Genomic DNA, 18146 nt, shown 5'->3' with positions numbered 1-18146 from the left:
GGCTTCCTAAAGTTGCTTCTTTGCTCTTTTGCAGATCTACACGGACTGGGCCAATCACTATCTAGCCAAATCAGGCCACAAACGTCTCATCAAGGATCTCCAGCAAGATGTGACGGACGGTGTCCTCCTGGCTCAGATCATCCAGGTTGTGGGTAAGAGCAGATTTTACGCCGGGGATGGATGAGTCACCGTGGAGACCCAGGCAGGGTCGAGTAGAGCAAGGGGAATGGAACACTGTAATCTCTAAGAGAAATACGATATTCCTGTCCCATATGTTGAGAATTTATTTGGCTGGTGCTCGGGGAGTGTGGGTACCAGCTCCTTTTTCCTGATAAGATCACCCACATAGCAATCTCATCTTGATCGTCTGAAAAGAAAGACTTTGGCCAAGGCTAGAAGAAGATGCTGGTGGTTTGGGACGGGCTCTCTGCCCTCCTTCAGACCTCCTACTGTCTTTCTGGCTCTCACATTCTCTCATTCTCGCCCCTTCTCTGTTGGTACCTTTTGTGTGGGTTCCTCTGGAAATATTTCCAAAAAATAAAAAAATTTTAAAAAGCAACATGAGGTTGGTTTCATCCTGCCAAATCTAATTGGGCTTGAGAAGTCAAAGGATCAGACTCTGGAGAGGGCTGGTTCTGGTTTTAGCACTAGGGGAAGGGAACAGGGTGGTGGGGTTGTTAATGCCATGGCCATGTGCTAGGAGGAGAGGGTTGGTTCAGGAGGGCAGCTTTGCCTTGGGCTTTAAGGGATGTGCCCAGGGGTCCTGCCCGGGAGCTCAGCAGACCGAGAAGGCAGGAGGTCAGATATATGGCATTAGGCTGAGTGTTGTTGCTGGCAACGGCCAACTCATGCCAAGAGAGAAGGCACAGAGAAAGGACAGCCCCTTGGGTGTTGTATTGTTGGGAAAGTTGCGTACCCTTCAAGTGTGAGAAGTAGCCTTGTTTAGTTGTAACTCTGCTCACATCTGTGGGGGCTGTGCCTGAAAACACAGGCATGTCGGCCCTTAGCTAAAACTTTTGGACTGTGGTTGTCACTCAAGGCGAAAGAAGCTTCCCTGCTGTCCTGAGATGGGGTTCTTCAGACTAGATTCCATTGGTCCTCCTTTTCCATCTCTCCTTTTTCCTCTCCTCCCTGGATTAGTTTCTGTTACTGTAAACGAATTGCCACAAACTTAGCAGCTTAACACAATGAATATCTATGATCTCGCAGTGACTGTGTACTGGGGGTGCAGGCGTGACTTAGCGGGGCGCCTGTGCAAGGTTGTAGTCCAGGTGTCGGCCAGGGTTGCGTTCTCATCTGGAGGCTTGAACAGGGAGAGGTCCAGGTCACTCAGAGAGTTGGTGGAATTTATCTCCTTGCAGGTATAGGAGGTGAGTCCTGACTTCTTGCTGGTTGTTCACTATAGGCCCCTCTCAGCTCCTAGAAGCCCCTCTCAGCTTCTGGCCATATGGGTCTTCCAACATGGCCACTTTGGTCAACTTCTTCAGTATCAGCAAGAGAAAAAAGGTTTTTGTTGGGAGAAAGAACCTTATAGAATGTACCATCCTATCACCTTTGCCATATCCTGTTGGTTAAAAATAAACCCTTGGTCCCACCACACTCAACAGGAGAGTGTTGTACAAGGGTTTAAACTTAGGTGAGAGGATTCTTGGATCTGCCACACTGCTTTCTTCTTTTCATCCTCTTCCTCCTCCTCTTTATCATCACTCCTACCAAGCTCTTTTGAATGTTTCTCTCATTTAATTTCCTCTACATCTCTATGAAGTAGGCAGTATTCTCCCTATTTTACAGATGCAGAAACTGAGCTCCATGAGCCAGTAGCTCAATATCACATCACTAGTGTGCAAGGGGAATCTAAGCTGGGTGAGTCTGCTTCAGAAAGTTCTGTTCTGTGCTTGGCGGTATTATACCCCCCTGTTAATCCAGAGACACTGAACCCAGTACAAGGCTCTTCCTCTCTTCCCTTCAGTTCAGTAGGCAGTCATGGAGCACTGACTGTGGCCAGCATTCTGCTCCTTGCTGGGACTGGAGACAAGTGTGCAAGGCTTGTAACCTTGCAAGGAGTAGCATCTTCTTGGAAAGGCCTGCCTGTAAGAGATGACTTGCACCTGAGCTGGGTTTGGTTCCCCATCTCAGCAGGGTCACATCATGTAATGGACCAACTCTCATTGAGTCTTGGGCCATGCAGAGTGTTTCTACCAGGAGTCCTCTCTGCTTTCAGCACAGACAGAAAGACAGAAAGTGGGAGAGGACCGTGCCCAGAGGCCTTGCCCTCATCCCGGCTCCATCCCTCCCCACTGAGGGACCTCCGAAAAGTCACTTAACTTCCGCTATCTCTGTTTCCCCTTCTTCACAATGGGCACAGCCATGCCTGCTTTGTCTGCTTTTGTGGCAGTTTTATGAAATGCCAGGTAGGTATCAAATATGAAATATGTTTAAAAACTGTAAAGTATTCTTGGATAGCATCTGGTAGGTGCTGCCTAGAATGGTTTGTGGAGAAGGATGATGAGGCTTTGGTAGCAGTGTCAGTGTGTCATGATAGATTAGTGATGTCTGTCGGGGGCCCAGAAGTGGTGGATGGTAGTATGTATGTCGTGAATTCAGTAAACATAGTGCTACAGAAATGTAAGCCAGCATGGTTCTTCCTGTTACTCAGGAGGTTGTTTCCCTGAATCTACTCAGATGACATCAGCATTGCTAGACAGTTACTCCTCTGGGCCTGGAGCTACTGAAGTAGGCGTCAGAGGCTCAAGTGAGTGCCCGTGACCAGGCGACCCTTCAGGCCAGCAGCCCTGCAGGAGAGGCTGGAGGGACCTCTATCATTCCACCGGCTGCTGTCCTGGCCCTGGGTCTGCGTCATCTTCTTTTCTGGGTTCACAGCATTTAGCAAGGATTAGGGATGAGAATTTTATGCACTGCAGCCCCTGCTTCTGAAAGTCTGGGTCGAATTTTTCCAACAGGTGGCCAGGAGGTTTCCCCTTCTCAGCATTCGATATTCTTCTAAACATTCTTCTAAACTGTATGTCATACCTTCTTCCTTTCCAGGACTCTGCTGCAACTCTTAGCTCTAAGTTTAGGAAGGGACCTTTAGAAGCCCCAACCTGATGCATGTATGCAGTTAATAAACTCTGTTAAATACTATGATGGGCAACTTACTACCTGCTCAGGAAACTAGATCTAACGTGGAGAATTGGAATCCTTCAAAAGCTCTTTTATTAGGTTGAAATCTACCCCCTTGGTGGTATCTCCGTACAAGTACTAGTTCTTTCCTCCAGGGCAACAAAAAACAATCTAATCAGATACAATGAGAGCTTCAAAATAGTTGAGGATGGTCATGGATTATAACCATGGAACAAAATGGAACTCTGTAAGTCTATACTGATAGACAGATAGATACATCAATGGAGCAGGGAGGGCCCCACTGTCCAGGAGAATGCTGACCGATAAATGTGGAGGGAAGCACAACCTTTCGGTAAAGATTAGTTAAGGCGAGAATTACCAATGGATGCAGAAATCGAGAGAAGGAAGTTTGATGAGGAGCAGACTATTTGCATGGTCTCAGTGTCTCTCACTAATTGCTTATTGGTTCCCAGGGAAATATAGTAACCACACAGGGGAGAATCCAGACATCATGGCCAGGGGGTCAAGATGACATTACTGGTAAGGGACAGATGGATGTCAACGTGCTCCTGGTGTCATAACTGAGAGAACACAGCACTGATGCTGAATCCAGTCAGGGGTGGAAAACCTGAAACTAATCCTGAGGAATCTTAGGCAAACCCAAATTGTGGAACATTCTATTAAAAACAAAGCTGGCCTGTATTGTTCCAGAACGTCAGTGCTGTGAAAGACAAAGGAAGCTGAGAGATCGTTCAAGACTAATGAGACATGACAGCTGAATGTACTTTGTGGTCCTGGCCTGGAATAAAATGCTATAAAGGACATTTTTTTTTACGTCAATTGACAGAATTGGAACATTGGAATTATTTCAATGCTAAATTTTCTGAATTTTCTAACTCTGCTGTTAGATAATATTCTTGTCCTTTGAAAATACATGCTAAGTATAAGGGGCAAAGGACATGATAGATGTAGACTATAGAAAAATAATTCAGAAAAAGAGTGTGCCCTATAAAGAAAAAGGGATTAGGGTGGGGGTGGGGGTGGGGGCAGGGGAGAGAAAATGAGAAGGGATGAAGGAATTCTCTGTACTATTCCTGTCACTTTTCTGCAAGTTTGAAGTTATTTCAAAATATAAAGTTAAAAAGAAAGTATCTCAATAAAGGCCCATCAATACTTGCAGGAAGGGAGATTGTCCCTTTACGGGACAGCCTCTCGCTAGATTCTGGAGGAGTATTGTGCATAATGATTAAGGACTTGTGGTGCTATGAGGCCTGACTCATGATTTTGAGTGAGGGGGGTGGGGAGGGGGAGAATCAGGGAATTTACCTATAAGGAATTTCCTATAAGCTAAACTTGGAGTCAGTTAGGGTGGAGTTACTAGGCGAAGCAGTCAGGAAGGGCATTCCTGGTGGAGGAAACCGTGTGTAAAACAGCTGGAGCATAGAGTCAGAGGGTCAACAAGGCAAAGTCAGGCAGGGCTACCCAGTACCAGGCAGTGAATTCTGGCCTTTAGCTTCAGTACAAGAGCCAATGGATGAAAGAGCTGATTTTCAGGTTGGGGAATGACTTGAAGGAAAACCTTAAATGCTTTTCACGGACACTGCTCCTATCTAAGTCTTCATCTATTCCACCTGAAGGTGGGCTTCTTAGATAGGGGGGTTATTTGGGTCTCCATTTTTCCATCATTGCCATCCGCCCGTGAGGCAGAAATGGACCTTTGCTGCCTCTTTGTGTCCTTTCTTTAGTGACCGAGGGCTGGGTCTCTCTGAGTTCAACCTCTTATTAGTGTGATTACCCTCCTGAGTCATGAGCTGCCCAAAGCCAGCAGTTGCCATCGCGGTGCCATCTCCATGAGTTAGTAGAAAGGTTTACGAGGCCAGGATAACTAGCACGAATCAAGAGGGAGAGACAGCTCCCCTTTCCTGCTTACATCTCTGTCCTAAAGGACACCAGAAGGGGCTGGATTCAGGAAAGGGGCAGAGGCAGGAGAACAACAAGAAAGAGGCGAGAGAGAAGGAGGGAAACAGGATGGACCGAGAGGTTTGGAGAGAAGGAGGAAGCCAAGACCTAGAGGAACAGTTTTCCTGTTAGAGGTGAAGAGAGCTGATAGCTTATTTTCTATCACCATCTGGGCTGCCTCTGAGCACAACTAGGGAATTCGAACACGCAGGAGTGTACCGTCTTTCTCTTGATGACCTACTAGCATTGAGTGATCTTGGGTAAGTCACCTGCCTTTCTGGGCAGCCAGTTTCTCTCTTTTCCCACATACATAGGACCATGAATGGATGCATGGGCTGGTGAATTGCTCTGAACTTATCAGAGGAGATCTTTGGAAAAGTAATGAGTTTGATGCCACTTTTCTTATTTAAAAAGTGCAGTAATGCTTTCCAGTTACTAAAGTGTTACCTTGCTGATAAGTTACTACATTAATGGGCTAAGAATGTGTTGAGCATGCTGGGATGAATAAATTACCATTGGATGCCAGTTGTAATCACAGTTGAGGACTTTGGGGACCAATGCCTTTGCATCTGGTTATCTGTTTTGGGGCTGTAGCCAAAGACCCCCTACAAGATTTAATAAATTTGGCTCTGAAGACCAAGTTCTTCTTCCTTTTTACTAGCAGAATCAGAACTGCTATTATCACTGTAAGTGTTTATGACAACCTTAGACATACTTGAGAATTTAAAGGAGAAGTCTTTAAATTACATGAAATTGGAAGCCAGGATGTCCAAGACTCGCTTTGCATTTTTATTCAGTGTTTATTTTGAGTTTGGGCTTAGTTGTTTGATTGATCTCTTCCCATGTACCCTTTAGCGTGGTCAGGAATAGGCTCGATCCCACTGTTTTATTTTGAATGTTGTAAATGGCAGAATTAGGCTCGTAAGACTTGTGATCATTTGAATTCAAGGAGCACTTGACTATGGTTTAGGGGACAGACCATGAAAAGGAATCAAGAAGTAATTAGATCAAGCTTTTGGTTTCATTTATCCAGAAGATACATAAAGAATCTTTAAAATGATTTCTTAGATCTCAGTTATCCATCCTTCGTTTTATGGACACTAATGACCTAATGCTGATCTGGGCAGAATCCAATGACTTTGGCCATCATGAGTATCCAGTTGGAAGATATCTTGAGTGTCATTGACGCCCCAAAGCCACAATTTATTCTCAAGTGTGGTATATCAAAATCTACTGTCACACTGCAGGGCTGCCATTGTTTCTCAAGGATGCAGGAGTGACATTCGTCAAGGATCATTTTTTTTAAAATTTTCAATATGCACATCTATATTTACAAGTGAGAGGACAAAACAGGCAGTAGCACTTTTGATTGTTTGAAATGGTCAGAGTATTCATTCCTTAGTTCCACTCAACAAATATTTACTGAGTGGTCACTGTGTGTCTCACTGCCCAGAGCTCTGGGGTTACAGTAGGAAACAAAGGAGATGGAAGTCCTTGTTCTTGCGGAGTTTACGTAGGAATGTTTTATTCTGGCTGTGTTTTCTGGTGAACTTAAGAACCAATATCCATTCATTTAAATCCCATTCATTGTGCATCTTTTACATGCTTTTTATTTTTAACTGATTTTAGATGGAGGGAGGGATGGAGGGAGGAAAGGAGGGGGAGAGAGAGAGAGAGAGAAAGAGAGAGAGAGAGAATGCACATGCTCCCACCAGGGATTGAACCCATAACCTTTTAGTGGACAGGATGATGCTTCAATCAATTGAACCACACTGACCAGGGCTTGTGTGCTTTTTAAATGCTCTGTGACACCTCTTTTGGGAGTAGGAGAAGCAGTGGTGGAAGAGGCTTTCTAAAATGCCTAATCCAGTGTTCTCTTGGGAAAACTCATTGGGTCCCTGAAGATCTCCCCAGGTGGGTCATAAGCCCACCTTACTTTTGTTTGTTTGTTTGTTTTGCAAATTTACTTTTGGCAACTTCTAAAGGCAGTGTAGATTAGATTGTATGTATACCATCCAGTCTCATGGTAATTCGGTTTTTAAACAATTTCTTGTCACTAGTTAGCTTTCTTATTTCACTTCTCTCTCAAGGAAGAAACACTAGAGAGAGCAGAATAAGCCCAACTGAAGCGATGGAGAGCTGTGTTTAGGTTCAGGTGTTCTAAAACCCTAGAGGTGTGGGACGCTTTGATTCCGTTACCCTTTTCAGAGAATTTTTAATGTCTTTTGTCTTCATGGAAGTTTTAGGCATTGTATTCATGAACATTTGATGGGATGTTTATGGATTATTTTTTCAGAACTGAGTGTGCCTTATCCTCCCGGGTGGGACAATGGGGTGAGAGGTCATGGAATTGGAGAAGAAGCTTATAAAGGCTTCACAAAAAAAAGGCAGATCCTTAGTTCTTTACTGTGGATTCCTGCTGAGTTTCTGGGCTTAACTCAGATGGAGACATCATAGGTAAGCATGTCTACCATTTCTGATCGCTACCATTTATAGAACACACTGTGTGCTAGGCACTGTGCTAAGCATTTTACTGGCATTATGTAATCTATTTCTCATAGCTCCTCCTGTGACATAGGTAGCATGAGCTCCATCTCATAGATGTGGAAACTTTAGCCCAGAGAGGTAGAGTGACATGGCCAAGGTCACACAGCTGAGAATCTGTAGAGGTGGGATTCAGACGGGAGTATCTGCCCCTAGAGCCAGTGTCCTGACCTCCACATGTACTGTTGTTTGGGGGCAGCTGCAATCACAAACTCTACCCTCAGAGATATCCTGGGCTCATTCTGCAGGGGGTCCTTCACACTTCACCATGGGAGACTGGCCCTTTCTTCCCTGTTATTGGTATTTGATTTCCAGTTAATTCAGTGCACCCACTTGCTTTCACTTCTCTTACTAGGTAAAAGCTACTATGACTTCAAGAGTATCCCAGATCTAGTTTGGACTTACCATGGCACCTTGAATGAGCCATTTTTAAGTCGCACTCTCTCATTTTCCCTGTTTGCCACCAGTTGGGAATAGGATTATTAGTAATTCTGTTAGTATAAAGCAATGTTCGTATATCTGCCTAAAGATGGGGTGACATGATATCATCTATAGCTTTTGTGCCCTGGAGCTGAGTCGTAGCTAGACTGATCCACTCTGAACCAGCCCCTCTTTTGTTGGGAAGTTGCTCTTGCCTGTCTGAGAGCCTAAAGCACGGTCCCAGTCTTAATTTCCACGATGCCCCGTTGCTCCAAAACTGTCGTCAATGCAGTTGTCTCTGCTTTAGATGATGACCTTGGCCCAGCTGTCCCTGGAGGACGGCAGCTTGATGAGTAAGTCCTAAAGCTTGCTAGATGCCTCTCAGTATTTCACATGCCTGTGCTGATTGGACAAACCCAGTTTAGGCCTTAGGACTTGGTTGGCCTCAAGGGTCCTGAACATCACGATTCCAAGTGTCTGTGGTGGTGATTTATTTTTCTGACTTGTGTTTCCTTTTTCAGCAAATGAGAAGATTGAAGACATCAATGGCTGTCCGAAGAACAGATCGCAAATGGTAAGTGGTACAGGGGTAGAGAGTGCTGGTGTCATGTTAGCCCTGCCTCTGAATGATATTGACCACCTTGAAAACATTCACGCCATAAGCTTTACTCTGGGGGATTATATTAATAAACTAACAGCCATTTCCAAGTAGCCACGGTCTGCTCTTCTGACATTTGTTGGCATTTACTGCAAAATGGCTGTGATTTTTATGTAGATGGTGAGACAGCAGCAACAAAGTATGGTGCTTGCTCTTAGGAACAAATTGTGCAGAACCGGTGCAAACATATGCTTGTTTAGAACTTGGACTGTTCTGACTTGTTCTGGTTCCTTAAAGACCCACAGCAATTTCTGCTTGTGTATGAAGCTGAGGCCTGATGAGGCGGTGGTATCTCCCTACTCAGAAATGAAGGCATGTGGTCTGATTCCCTTTAAAGGTTAGAACAATGTGAAATCAGAACTGTGACGGGAAATGAATTATATGCAGATCATTCTCAACGTAACCTTGACAAGTGATATTCCCTCTGCTGTGATGTGCTTGCTTGAGCTCTGATATTAAAGCTTCTTTTTAAAGAATCTTTTAAAATCTATTCTTTGCTTGTTGCATGTTCTGCATGTAACCATTGAATTAAAATTCATCATCACTGTCGAGTTGAGAAAACATTAAATTTTGATGCTCTGAGTGCTTAGCTTTTCCCTCAAACATGGATATTTACACAAAGGATGTATATTATCAGAGTCTGTTAATAATGCTAATGCCTGTTTAATATGAAGGTAGCAACTTAAGGACAACTCTCCACTCGCCCCCCCCCTCCCCCGCCCCCCAGACATTAATTTGCTTCTAGAAATCTAAAAAAAAGGATAATTTCTTTTCTAACCTCACCTCACTCCAGTTGAGTAGGCACAATTTGATAGTCTCATTCCAGAATGCACTAAAATGACTTGGGTGCACTATCTAATTTTCTGAATTGTTATTATCCCAATGAGTTGGACAGATAGCCTGTTCAGTCGACTTTTTTTTCATGTACACAGCTTTTCATAATAGAGAGGGTGAGTGTGTGTGTGTGTGTGTGTGTGTGTGTGTGGTGGGGAAAAGTCACTTTTCAGTGTACATTCTGAAACATATTTCTTTGTTTTATTGTCCCATTGGAGATTGTTTCTTTTCGTTTGATCCAGAGAGCAACCAGTCCTTACATAGAAAGTGTGGCTGCTTTGACTTTTGGAAAAGCGTGGCTGCTATTTTTGCTAGAGCTACTGCAGCTGTCTAGTGTATTAATAATTGAGAAAATTTGGAGGATAGAAGACTTAATTTTAGTACAGGCATTTTACGCATGCAGTTATATCTTCACATGGAAGAGATGCAGTATTTCCTCCTGGGGTAGATGTCAATGCCTGCATCCCAGCTCAGGCTAATTCGTATGTAGAACTGACATTTGAAGGTAGTGAACCTTTTATTCTATTGGGAACATTTGTATTTTCCGCACCTTCTACTGGGGGTGTTGTCTGTTGTTAAAGTCCACTTTCAAACTTATAAAATAAGATTCTCACCCCAGGTTCTTTTGTGAAAATTCAGTTGTAGATGTTAATATCTTATTTATAAACTATCCTAGTACCAGTGCAATTTTGTGGTTTCTCCATAACTCTTTCAGCTGTGGAAGTGCTGTTTTGTTTTATGGACTTTTTTTTAGAATGCAAGGATATAAAAATTTTATAATTGCCTGTGGTGATGAGTTCCAGCTTAGGGGCAGGGAGGCAGACGTGGTCTGGTGGCAAACGTAGCAGAGAACACAGTTCAGCTACAGGATGCGAGTCCAGGAAGATGTAAGAACCCCCACCACAGTCATTCCACTCTGTAGGTAATGAGAAGGATGATGATAAGGACAACAGAGCCATTGTCCTTTCCCCTATATTACAAAACAGTGACAAATTCATAAGGCAGAACTGGCCTGGGGCACACGGGAAGTTCTTATAGACAAGCCTGGTGTTGTTCTGGCTAATAGGACACGTGTGTGTGTGTGTGTGTGTGTGTGTGAGAGAGAGAGAGAGAGAGAGAGAGAGAGAGAAAGAGAGAGCATATAGAGTGGAGCATTTCTATTCTTGGGAAGCACAATTTGAGAATATAGCATAGTGGATGGGCCACCGTTTCTAGATTCCTAGGTTAACTTAGGCCTTGTTTAGGGAGGCTAATGATAGAGACGTGTTGTTTGCTGAATGTTGCTTGTTTGGAGGAGTCCAGAGGAAACGGTATGTGGAGAGCATCGTGCTGATAAAAGGAAGATGACGCACAATGAGTTGAGAAGGTGGGGAGTGTACCTGTTGGGAGGGTAACTGTCAGTCCCTTGAAAATAACCAGCATGGCGTTAATGTGCTCACTCTCTAAGAAAACAGAGCATCTTCAGGGCCCTTTAATAATGGAGCCAAAGAAAAGCAATTTCATCCCAGAGCAGGAAAAATGGGTGTTATTCCAGTTACAAAAGGGGAAATTCACTTCATCAGCTTACCGGTGGGGAGGAATATGAGCTTTGATTTTGTAGTGGGAGGCACAAGCCTGCACCTCTTGCTCCAACCCTCTCACTTACCCTCTTCCTCCTGACGCACCAGAGCCCAGGCTCTGTTCCCTGCTCTGACTCCTGCACTCCAGGCTCTGCTTCGAGTCCTACTCTGTATCCAGACCATGGGGACGTAAAAGCAGATAGTTGTGGCATGTGGACTAGATTCCAGGCGTCTCAGTGCACAACCCTGGGCATGACATTGCATACTTTTAGCCAGTCAATTGACAAACATCACAGAGTGCCAACGAATGCCAGGCACTGGGCTAGGCCAAAGGAATACCCTTGGTGAACAACATGTGATTCCTGCCCTCAGGGAACTCAGTGATGAGTAGGCAGGAGACCAGAGGACAACGAGAACAACGGGACAGTGCAGCTGTTCCCACAGGCTCCTGTGCGGGGCACTGGGGCCCATTCCACCGCAGGCACTGGGGAGGTTTTAGCATAACTTCTAAGGGGCGAGTCTCAAAGGCAAGAGGGTTTGCCACAGCAGGGTGATGGGTGGACAAGCATTCCCATTTCTGGAGAATCAGTTTCCCTGAGGGTGTCACAGACCCTGCTGAAGAAGGTTTTGCAATATCTTTTTAATGATCCTCCCCGAGTGCTATGAGCTGTGTCTGGTGACATTCTCCCTGCCTCCCAGCAACATCAACCCTTTGTCATGTTGCATCCAAGGTGAGGGCTGAGGCATGGACAAGCCCAGAGTACAACAGACCCCACAGGCATGGTGGTCTTTTCAGACCCAGCACAAGCCTGCGTTCATCCCTGCTCCACAAATTGCCACAGCTCACAGAGCAACCCCCATTGGACCCGGGAGCAAAGTCTCCAAAAGGAAAATAAACATCATCAACTCCTGTGGGTAGGAGTTGAACCAGGGGATCTGGAAAAGGAAACCCCTACCTGGTGGGAAGTGGTGGTTAATATTTTTAACATCAGCTCTAATGTGCCTCCACACAGTGCTTTCAGGTTTACCCACTAGATCCTCCCAACTCTGCTGTGGCCGGCATGGCACTCCCCACTTTGGGGTGAGAAGATTGGAATGCCGGGTGGCGGAGGGCTGTTCCCGGGCAGAGGCAAAGCTAGGATCATTGGCATCTGTAACTCTCGAGCACCCACCTCCTGGCCCTTGTGAAATAGGACTGTGACCCTGACCGAAGGGCAGAGGCGTGCAATGACTTCCCTTTCCCCAACAAGCTTGGTCTCAGCTTATGTTTGAGTCCTTTGCCCTGTTTCAATCTGACCTAGATTCTTTGGGCGCCAAATTCTTAGAGATGGAACTGCAGAAACAACACTCCCCTCTCCTGCCCCTTCCCTGCTCCAAATCAGTCCCTTTGGCCTTTAATAAGTTTGTGTGTGCGTCAGAGCTGGTTAACTGTTTTGTCTGTTTAGCGTTGCCATGGCAACCTAGGGGCATCCTTTTGGCTTTCCAGTAGTGTGTTCAGCAGAGTTATGTGTTCGTTTGGAAGGAGAAACATTGCTTGGCACTCGGCCAGCCAGTGCTGGGGCGGCCTGCCTTGCTCCTGGAACCCATGGAGCTCCGGGACATGGGCTCACTTTGGGGCCTTGGGATGGCCACTGCAGGGGGTGGTTTTCTTTTTAAATCACTATTATTCTGAGTGGCTTGGCTTTCTGCTGTTGATTGGGAGAGGTGCAATGTTAGCAAGGCCTGCTGGCCCTTTCCGTGGAAAGCCCCAGGCCTGTTTTCCCCTCTGGATGGCTGACCTCAGGCCTAGGGTCATCTGGGGCCTCCTGCCCACCTGCTTCCTCCTGGGCTCTCAGGGAGTCCTCCTGCCTCCTTCCCTCAGTGCATCCAGATTGGGGGCCAGCCTGGGCTTGAGAGCCAGACAGGCCAAGTGGGAGTCCCTTCTCTGCTAGTCTGTGCCTTGAGCTAATTATTTAACCTTTGAAGCCTCTATTTCCTGCCCTATATGTGGGATTGATAATAATATGTAGCTCATAAAGGTTTTGTGAGGACTAATGAGGCAATGAAAATGATAATAATGGTTAGTGATAATTACAATGCTACAATATAACTAAAGCCTATAGAGTGTTGGTTCTGTGTCAGGTGCCATTCTAAGTGCTTTACATATACCCTCTTGGTTCATCCTCCCAATAGCCCTTTGAGGTAAGTGTCCTTATATCCCCATTTTCCTTGCATAGGGTCAGCACTCAGCCCATGGCAGTTTCCATGGTGACGATGGTCTTAGTAGTCACTCATTTGTTTGGGGACATGGTACCTCTTGAAAATTTGAGAAGAGTCACCAGCCCACTCCTCCCCATGTGGCACATACCCCAGAATTTTGCACACAGCCCGAGCAGATCACGGATTCCAGAGGCCAGCCCATGTGTCCCCTGGGGCTCCATAGACTCCTAAGTTCAGGGCTCCCGCTGCTGAAGGCATGGCTCTGCTCCCCACCCCGTCCTTTCAGGGGCTCCTGTAGAAAATGCCAGCACCCGAGTTCTCAAGACAATAGGAGTTTGCACTTCAACACAGGGAAGGACATGTCTGTGGTTTGCAAACTTCTATTCCGTGAGCAGAGTCCCTTCCTGCCCCCCCCCCCCCCCAACAAATAAAAGCATATGTGGAGCCCATATGTGAGCGTGAGAAAAGAGGAATTGCTGCTATGAACAGGAGTAAGTGGCTCAGGACAGAGCCATCTTAGCCTCTCCTTTGTCCTGCCCACCCCTCCTCACTGTCACAGGTGCCCCTGAAGTCCTCTATCAGAAGGCCAGAACCTGGGAAGACACAGTGCGATGAAGCTGGGAAGGAGCATGGGCACCCCGGTCCTCAGGTCCCAGTGCTGCTCCTGGATCCAGCCCACGTTTCTCTGGTCCAGAGTCTCCTCTGTGAAAAGACAGACTAGGTCTGTGGTCGGCAAACTGTGACTCGTGAGCCACATGCGGCTCTTTGGCCCCTTGAGTGTAGCTCTTCCTAAGCCTTAGGAGTACCCTAATTAAGTTAATAACAATGTACCTACCTATATAGTTTAAGTTTAAAAAGTTTGGCTCTCAAAAGAAATTTCAGTCGTTGTACTGTTGATATTTGGCTCTGTTGGCTAATGAGTTTGCTGACCACTGGACTAGGTCTTCCTTTCACCTCTGATCTCTGGGTGCTGCAAGGCATGATGGCTAGAGCATGGGCTCTGACGACTGACTGCCTATGGTCTGGAGCGTGCTCCTTAGGCTGTCAGAGTACCAGTTTCTATAATGGGAATAGTAATAGTACCTGCCTCACAGGGCTGTTGTGAGGTTTCAGTGAGAAAACTTACATTTCTGAGCACTCACAATGCACAGAACATGTTAAGAGCTTTACCTAATTACTAGTTATTCCCCAAAGCAATCCTCTGAAGTAGATGCAATTATTGTCTATATTTTGCACATGGAGACTGAGGCTTTAAAAAGTTACTTTTTGCCCCAGATTACTCACCTAGGAAGCAGAGTTGGAGCTGGAACCCAAGTCTGTCTAGCTTAAGAGTATGTGGTATTCACTGAGTGACAGAGAGAGGGTGAAATAAGAATAATCTTCGCCTCACGAATCCCTGTTCTCCTTACTTTTCATTTGTGGATACAGCAGAATCAGCTGGGTTTAGCCAGGAGTTAGCAAGAAGGGAGGAAATTGATTATTTATGGAAAGGACCCAAGTTGGCCTGTTGATGGGAACTCAAGAAAAAGGGCAGGTGGCCCTTAGCGAAAGGCAGCTTATTGAGATGGCCGTGAAGAGCCTGGCGCTAGGACACCAGGGGACACAAAAGACAAGTGGCACCTAAGTATCTCCACGGAGCCTCCTGGGCCAAGGGAAGGCCTTCTGCAACAGGATCAGGTTTCTGGGCCCAGTGACCTTGAGCCCTCCCAACAGCTGCCAGAAAGCCAGCCACATGCCTGGGCAGTGCCTGAGATCCTTGGGCAGCTGAGGTGCTTCTGCCCTGGGCCCCTAGGCCTATTTTTACATGACCCTAAGGGTGCACATATGTTACAGCTCCAGGAAGGCATGAGGTAAAGCCCACAGGCCACTTCGAATTTAAAGCAAAGTGGAAAGTGTCCAGGGCCGAGATCAGCAGGAAGCACCCACTATTTCCTACTCAAGGTGATATATTCACTGTCACTGCCTTTCAAAGATGGTGACAACCTCCACATCCATCTCTCTGCCTCCCTGGTCACACCTCTATTTAACCCCATCACTGACTCCCCATTTCCTTCTCCAAATACTTGACCACACAAGAGAGGGAAGGGCCTTCATGATCCAGTTACTATAATCTCTTGCCACTTGGCCATTCGGACTCTATACCGCAGACATACTAGAACTTGGGGTGCCCAAAGAAGGCCGTGTGCATTCATGCCTTTGTACTTTGTGGCATGCTGTCCAGTCTGCCAGGAAGACCTTACAATTGTCCCACCTAGATATCGTAACCTGTAATATTCAGGTCAATTGTTACTTGAAGTACTTGAGATACTTAGGTGCCACTTGTCTTATGTGTCCCCTGGTGTCCTGTGCCTGCATTTCTCATAACACAGTCTCTTGTGGTTGTCTTTTTACTTACATTCTTGAAGGAGATACCATGTCTTTCACCTGGATGTCCTGAGTAAACACCCATGACTTGCATGACTGGCATATAGTAGTTATTTAACACTTGGATTGCGGGAAATGAGTTAAGTCGGCTCGCGTGAATTGCGCGTACGCCGCGGGAGCCGTCTTAACTCGGTTCATATAGATTTGCGGTGGAGTGCGGGAAACGTGTAAACTCGGGCCGATTGTAACTGCGTATTACCAAATATTTGTTTGTTTGCCGTTCACAAAGATACCTACCTGCGTATGCGAACCGTTTCATACCCATTGGGGTAATAGGTATCTTAAACTAACTCTGATTTTGCGCGGGAAACCTAAATAATTGCCCGCGCCATCTTATATTTTGGCGGGAAATTCACCCGACACCGTAGTGTTAACAAATGTTGGATGGGTAGATGGGTGGCTAAAAAGATCACAGAGAGAGCTGCCTGGACTTGGCCATGTGGCTAGAGGACTGAAACATTACCATTGTTCTCACATCATATCTATAGCTGAGCAGTGATTTGAGCAGTGGGATTAGTTTGGTAGTTCTGTATGGGCTTTAAGCAGTGGGTATTGAGCACTTTTCTGAAAGTATCTTCCCTTCTTTTAATTCCTTTCTTCCTTGGTTTATCCAGAGGACCCAAATAGGACATTTCAGTTAATTTTCAGTTTATTGACTTTTTTCTGTTGCTTGAGGTAAGCATTTTTAGGCATTTTTATAGTTTAATTATTTATAGTTTAACTATTTTATAGTTTAATTAATATAGTTATTAATAATAAAAATGGCAAAGCACTCTTCTAAGTGCTTTATGTGTTTTAACTCATTTTATTCTCATAACAACCCTGTGGAATGAGAAATATATTCTGTTCATTCCATTAAAGGCTCTGGAGAACTTAGACCCTGATGTCTCTGCTGTGCTCTGTGCTCTGTACTCTGCCAGGGGCTGTGAGTCATGCTAAACAACATCTTATCTTTTCCCCTTCTGCTGGAGAGCCTAGGGTTATTGTCATTGGCCCCAGTTCTGTCCATGTTTTTATATAATAACTAGAGGCCTGATGCACAAAATTCGTGCAAGAGTAGGCCTTCCTTCCCCTGGCTGCTGGCACTGGCTTCCCTCTGGCACCTGGGACCGGGCTTCCCACTCAGCCCCAGCTTTGTCCAGAAGGTCATCTGGAAGGTTGCCCAAAAGGATGTCCAGTCTAATTAGCATATTATGCTTTTATTATTATAGATAATGATAATAATAATGGCAAACAGTTATCATATACACTTGTAGCTGGGCACTGTTTCTGTTTTAGACATTTGACCTGCATTAACTGATTTTATCTTCATAAAACCATTATCATTCCATTTCACAAATGAGGAAATTGAGGCAGAAAAAGGTTGAGTAACTTGTCTGAGGTCACACAGCTACTAAGTGACAAGCAAGGTTTGAACCCTGGAAGCCTGGCTCTAGAGTCCATTCCCTTAACGGTTAGGCTATTCTACCTATAAGGAAATTAGTTGAAGAAGGAAAAAATGCTGACTGTGATGTGGAGGTACAAAAATTACATTTGTTATACTAGCCCCTCATATAGGTGTGGGCTGAGCCTTGGGATAATTCATTACATCATGGGAAGCAGATTTGGGATGAAGAATAAGCATGAACTCTGGAATCAGGCAGATCTGGACCTCCCATACTGGGCATGTGTGCTGGCAAGTGACTGAATCGAGGAGTCCTTTTCCTCAGCTATAAGAGGGGGATAATGATGGCAGCTGCCTCCTAGGGTTGTTGGAGGGATGAATGAGAGATGGCACAAAAGGCACCTGGCATAAACCTTGCTCATGATGAGTGTCCTCTCCATGGTTGTTCCCTTCCCTGCTTACAAGTCACATATACTCTAACTATTGACTTGTGCATTAGAAGGTTTTTTTTCATGCTCAGAAAGTATGCATTCAGTCGGGTAGGCTAAACAATGTGCCGCAATCCCACTCCCAGAATGTTCACCTCCTAATACCTACAGGAACCTGTGTATGTTACTGTATATGATAACAGAGACTTTTTAGTTATAATTAAGGATTTTGAGATGGGATGACCATCCTGGATTCTCTGGGTGGGCTCAATGTGATCACAGAGATACTTGTAAGAGGAAGATAGGAGAGTGAGAGAGAAGATGTGATTGTGATTATGGGAGGAGAGAGAGAGAGAGAGAGAGAGAGAGAGAAAGAGAGAGAGAGAGAGAGAGAGGGGGGGGGGGAGGCAGGCAGGCATTGGAAGAATGCTATTTGGCTGGCTTTAAAGATAGAGAAAGGGGCCACAAGTCAAGGATGCAGGTGGCCTCTAGAAAGATTCCTCTGGAGCCTTCAGAATGGATGCAGCCTGCCAACTCCTTGATGTCAGCCCAGTGAACTGATTTTGGACCTCTGATCTCCAGAACTATAAGATAATAAATGTATGTTGTTTTATGCC

The 18146-nt window shown here is 45.5% G+C and overlaps 1 protein-coding gene across 4 annotated transcripts in view; it reads left to right on the top strand.

Annotated features, from left to right (window-relative positions):
• Positions 1–18146, top strand: part of NAV2 (neuron navigator 2) — a 366387-nt gene that overhangs the window by 127458 nt on the left and 220783 nt on the right. For all 4 annotated transcript variants that reach the window (XM_070428165.1, XM_070428164.1, XM_070428167.1 and 1 more), the window contains exons 2-3: positions 35–152; positions 8565–8617. In XM_070428165.1, the coding sequence (XP_070284266.1) occupies positions 35–152; positions 8565–8617 (171 nt within the window). The remainder of the gene's footprint in view (positions 1–34; positions 153–8564; positions 8618–18146) is intronic.

Source organism: Myotis yumanensis, unplaced genomic scaffold, assembly GCF_028538775.1.
Source record: "Myotis yumanensis isolate MYYU_CA2020_CCGP unplaced genomic scaffold, mMyoYum1.0.hap1 SCAF_10, whole genome shotgun sequence".
Taxonomy (NCBI): Eukaryota; Metazoa; Chordata; class Mammalia; order Chiroptera; family Vespertilionidae; genus Myotis; species Myotis yumanensis.
The sequence above is the reverse complement of the archived record's forward strand: the minus strand, read 5'-3'. Positions and strand labels throughout refer to the sequence as shown.